Source organism: Malurus melanocephalus, unplaced genomic scaffold (assembly GCF_030028575.1).
Source record: "Malurus melanocephalus ecotype Western Australia unplaced genomic scaffold, MMel_1.1 scaffold_1270, whole genome shotgun sequence".
NCBI classification, from domain to species: Eukaryota; Metazoa; Chordata; class Aves; order Passeriformes; family Maluridae; genus Malurus; species Malurus melanocephalus.
In genome coordinates this window covers 31885-36244 of record NW_026624502.1, presented here as the reverse complement: position 1 = coordinate 36244, position 4360 = coordinate 31885, and the positions used below count along the sequence as shown (strand labels likewise).

At 58.0% G+C, this 4360-nt stretch overlaps 2 protein-coding genes across 2 annotated transcripts in view; one reads left to right on the top strand and one right to left on the bottom strand.

Annotated features, from left to right (window-relative positions):
• LOC130586712 (tubulin-folding cofactor B-like) overlaps window positions 1–2077 on the bottom strand; it is a 2734-nt gene extending 657 nt beyond the window's left edge. The window contains 4 exon segments of the mRNA XM_057387601.1: window positions 1–148; window positions 806–902; window positions 1066–1209; window positions 1725–2077. The exon segment at window positions 1–148 is cut by the window's left edge and continues 56 nt beyond it. Coding sequence (XP_057243584.1) covers window positions 1–148; window positions 806–902; window positions 1066–1209; window positions 1725–1838 — 503 coding nt within the window. The 5' untranslated portion in view covers window positions 1839–2077.
• A 68-nt stretch (window positions 2078–2145) lies between these two features.
• On the top strand, window positions 2146–4358 carry LOC130586717 (DNA-directed RNA polymerase II subunit RPB9-like; the record flags this gene model as incomplete). The annotated part of the gene is made up of 5 exons (XM_057387606.1): window positions 2146–2482; window positions 2884–2938; window positions 3371–3444; window positions 4131–4205; window positions 4337–4358. Coding segments are annotated over exons 1-5 (366 nt in total), but the record flags the coding sequence as incomplete, so codon positions are not given.
• Between the last annotated feature and the right edge of the window lie 2 nt (window positions 4359–4360).

Below are 4360 nucleotides of genomic sequence, written 5' to 3'. Positions count from 1 at the left end.
CGAACCTCACACCGGGCGCCCACTGGGAGCGCCGCGGCCGCTGCTGCCTCCTGCGCCCGGCGCTGCTCCCTCTCCCGTTCCCGTTCCCGTTCCCGATCCTGATCCCAACGGCCCCACGAGCGCTGGCGCAGAAAGGAGCGCACAGACTCTGCCGGGACATTGAGGGGACAGTGGCACTTCAGGGACAGGGACACGCTGGCTCCACTCCCGGTCCTGCTCCTAATCCCATTCCCATTCCTACTCTCACTCCTGGTCCTGGTCCCAGCGGGCCCAGGAGTGCTGGAGCAGGAAGGAGTGCAGGGGACAGGGATGGTGGCACTTAGGGGACAGGGCTGTGTCCTATGGCACAGTGGGGACAAGCCACGGTCACCTTGAGCACTGCGGGGACACAGAGGGAACAGGACCGGTGTCTCCCGTGTCCCCAATATCCCCAACTCCCCCAATATTCCCTGAAGTCCTTATTTTCCCTGACATTCCCATAGTCCCCAATGTCCCCAATATCCCCCAATCTGCCCAACACTCCCAGTGTCCCCAATCACTCCCAGTGTCCCAATGTCCCCATTGTCCCCGATATCCCCCTAGTCCCATTGTCCCCAACCCCACCAATGTCTCCAATCCCTCTGCGTCCCTATGTCCCCATGATCCCCAACACTCCCCCCAAAGTCCCCACTATACCAAAACATCCCCAACAGCACCAATGTCCTCAATCTCCTCAGTGTCCCCTTGACCCCAAATCCCCCTGATGTTCCCCAATCCCTCCCAATGTCCCCAACCCCCCTGATGTCTCCCATATCCCCAGGGCCACCTGTCCTCTTGTCATAGTCGCTCTCGGCCATCTCGTACTTGGGCACCTGGGACAGGTCCTCAAACTGCCCTGCCCGGGCCCCACTCCGGTCGGTCACCTGGGGGGAGAGGGGTGGGGATGGCTCTCACTGGGGGTGTCCCCATCCCCCCTTGGGGACAGGGAGGGGACAGAGAGGACAGAGAAACCTGGGGGTGTTCCCACCCCCCTCTGGGGACAAGGGAGGGGACAGAAGTGACAGGAAGGGTCCACAGGGAACGCACGTGCAGGCGGCAGCCATCGCTGATGGGGTAGGAGCCCAGCAGGGCCTCATCGCGGTCCAGCGGCCCCAGGGGCTCATCCTCGGCACCGAACAGCTCCAGGTCCATGCACGAGGCCGGGGAGCCCACCACCAGCTCCAGCTTGCACTGGGAGGGGCAATATGGGATAACGGGGACACTGGGAGGGTCATCGAGACAGGGAATACTGATGGGGACCTCATCACCAGCTCCAGCTTGCACTGGGAATGGGGATATTGGGGATGCTGGGGACACTGAGAAGGGTCACAAACTGTCCCGGGGACACTCAACGGGAGCCCACCACCAGTTCTAGCTTGCACTGGGAGGGGACACTGGGGAGTCTCAGTTTAGGGTTTAGAGTATGTCTGATCAGGGTTTGGGAGTCCCAGGTTGGGCTTGGGGGTCTCGGTTCGGGGGTCCTGGGCCAGGGTTCGGGTCCCAGTTTGGGGGGTCTCAGTTTGGGGGCCCCTGATTGAGGTTTGGGGATCCCGGGTCAGAGATCCCGGTTTGGGATTGGGGGGCCCCGGTTACGTTCCCGTTATCCCATGGGGAGGTGCCGGGGTGGGGGTTGGAAGTCCCGGTTCGGGATTCGGGGGTTCCCGGTTCCGTTCCCGTTACCCCGCTGGGCGGTGCCGGGACGGTACCTTGAGCTCCGCGATGGTGAGCGCKGGTGAGAAGCGTTTGCAGGCGCGGAAAGCGTTCAGGGAGCTGCTCACCGCCAGCCACACCGGGCCCGGCTCGGCCCCGCCGCCGTTCATGGCTCCGGTACCGACCGAGCCCAGCGGGTACCGGCAACACGGGACCCACCCGACCGGGACTCCCGGGACTCCCCCGAACCCCTCCAGGAGGCCCTGAGGCCCTTCGGGAGCCTGAGGGCTCCCCGAACTGAGAAACGACCCCAACGATTCCGTGTCCTCCCGAACCGCGGCCGCTTCTGGAACCTTCACGGGCCGCCACAGCCGGGACCGGCGACGGCGTGACCAATCAGCGCCCTCGGAAGGGCACACGTGATACCAACTGACCAATAGCGAGAGAGAAGAGGAGGCATTGAGAGAGCTGACCATTAAGAAGAGTAAGGGGCAGGACAAACGAGAGCTACCCAATACAAAGAGAAGAGAGGAGGATCAATGAGAGAATCAGACAATAAGAAAAGGAAGAGGGCGTATTGAAGGAGAATGGACCAATAGAGATAATAGGAAAGGGGGGAAACAGGATTCACTAACGAAAAGAAGAAATAGGCGGGTCTAAGAGAGGGCTTACTAATGGAAAGGGGAGATGGGAGATTGACAGGTGGTTTGGCCAATGAAAGGAGGGGGAAACGGAAGGGGTGTGTCCTCGCGGACATGGACGGAGACGGTGCGTACGAGCCGGGTTTCGTGGGGATCCGGTTCTGCCAGGAATGGTGAGAGAAAACACCGGGAAAACACCGGGAATTCTGGGGGAAGAGCAGCGGGAATTCACTGGGAGTGCACCGGGAGCTGGGGGTAGCGGGGGGTGGGAATAGCTGAATAGCTGGAATACAGCGGGGAATGGCGGAAATTGTGAGGGAAACACACTGGAGCTGTGAGGGGGAATAACCTGGAATGGTGAGGGGAGAAATACCAAAAATGGTGAGGGGAACAACAGCGGGAATGATGAGGGGGAAACTACAGGAATAGTGAGAGAAACACCAGGAATACCCTAAAATACATGGGACACACCTAGGAAATACTGGGAAAGACACGGAATAGACCGGGGAAATATCTGGGAGTACTGGCACTTCCACCCGCCTCGGAGGCTCCCAGTAACTCTCAGTTTTCCCAGTAACAACATGCTGTACCCCAAGGAGGACAAGGAGAACCGGATCCTGCTCTATGCTGTGAGTGCCCCTCCCACATCCCCCCTGACTGGGACCAATTTGGAACTGGGACCGGGCCCTGACCCCGCCCGATTTGATCCCAGCCCCCTCCCAGTTTAATACTGAGATCTCATCCCAGTTTGGCGCTGGGAGCAGACCCTGACCCACTGGGTCCAAGCCCCATCCCAGTTTGGCTCTAGGATCCCTTCCCAGTTTAGTACTGGGGCCAATCCCAGTCTCTCCAAATCCCCTCCCAGCTCCTCCCCGTCTTTCGCAGTCCCCTCAGAGTTCCTCCAGATCCTCTCCAGTTCCTCCTAGTTCTCTCTCAGTCCCTCCCACTTAATGCCAGTTTGTCCCAGGCCATGCCAGTACCAGCTGGCAGGTCTTGGCACAGTACTGGTTGTAGCTGTAGGTGGCATTGTGACCCTCCCAGTCCATCCCAGTTTGTTCCAGTGCAGGAACTGCGATTACCAGCAGGAGGCCGACAACAGCTGCATTTACGTCAACAAAATCACCCACGAAGTCGAGTGAGAAATCCCCCAAATACCCCAAAATACCCGTGGGACCCGCCCAGAATATTCTCAAATATTCCCAAATAGCCAAAAATACCTCTGGGAGGCCCCAAAATACCCCTGGGACCCCTGCTGAACACTCCCAAGAACCCCCAAATATTCCAAAAATAGCCCTGTAAAATATCCCAAATACCCTTGGGACCCTTCAGGACCCTCCAGAACCTCCAAAATCCTTAGCACCCTCCAAAATATCCCCAAATACCCGAAAATATCCCTGGGACACCCCCTAAAATATTCAAAAATACACCTGGAGCCCCTTAAAATATCCCAAAATACTTCTGGGACCCTTCAGGACCCTGCACATATCCTTGGGACCTCCCCAGAATTGGGGAATTTGGGGGTGGGATTTTGGGCTGAATTTGAGAGAACTTTGGGGCAATTCAGGGGGATCTCATTGCGGGGAAATGGAGGTGGAATCTTTTGGGAATTTTGTAGGAATTTTGGGCTCATGCCCAGGTTTCTCTTGGTAGCAAGCTGACCCAAAGCAGGAACATCGAAGGAGGATTTGGGGGGGATTTTGGATGCATTTTTTGGGGGGGATTTCAGTGGCATTCACTGGGATCTCTTTGAGTAGGAATTTTTGGGGTATTTTGGGTGGATTTTTGGGGATTTTGGGCTCATTCCCAGGTTTTTCCCAACAGCGAGCTGACCCAAATCATCGCTGACGTGTCCCAGGACCCGACCCTGCCCCGAACTGAGGACCACCCGTGCCAAAAGTGAGACCCCTCCCCAAAAAACAGCCCTCCCCACCCTGGGGACTCCCAGGGACCCTTGGGAGCAGTTTTGGGACATGGGAGCCCCTTTTGGGGATCCCTTGGGGACATTTTTTCTGTGTTGCTGTCCCCAGGTGTGGCCATAAAGAGGCCGTGTT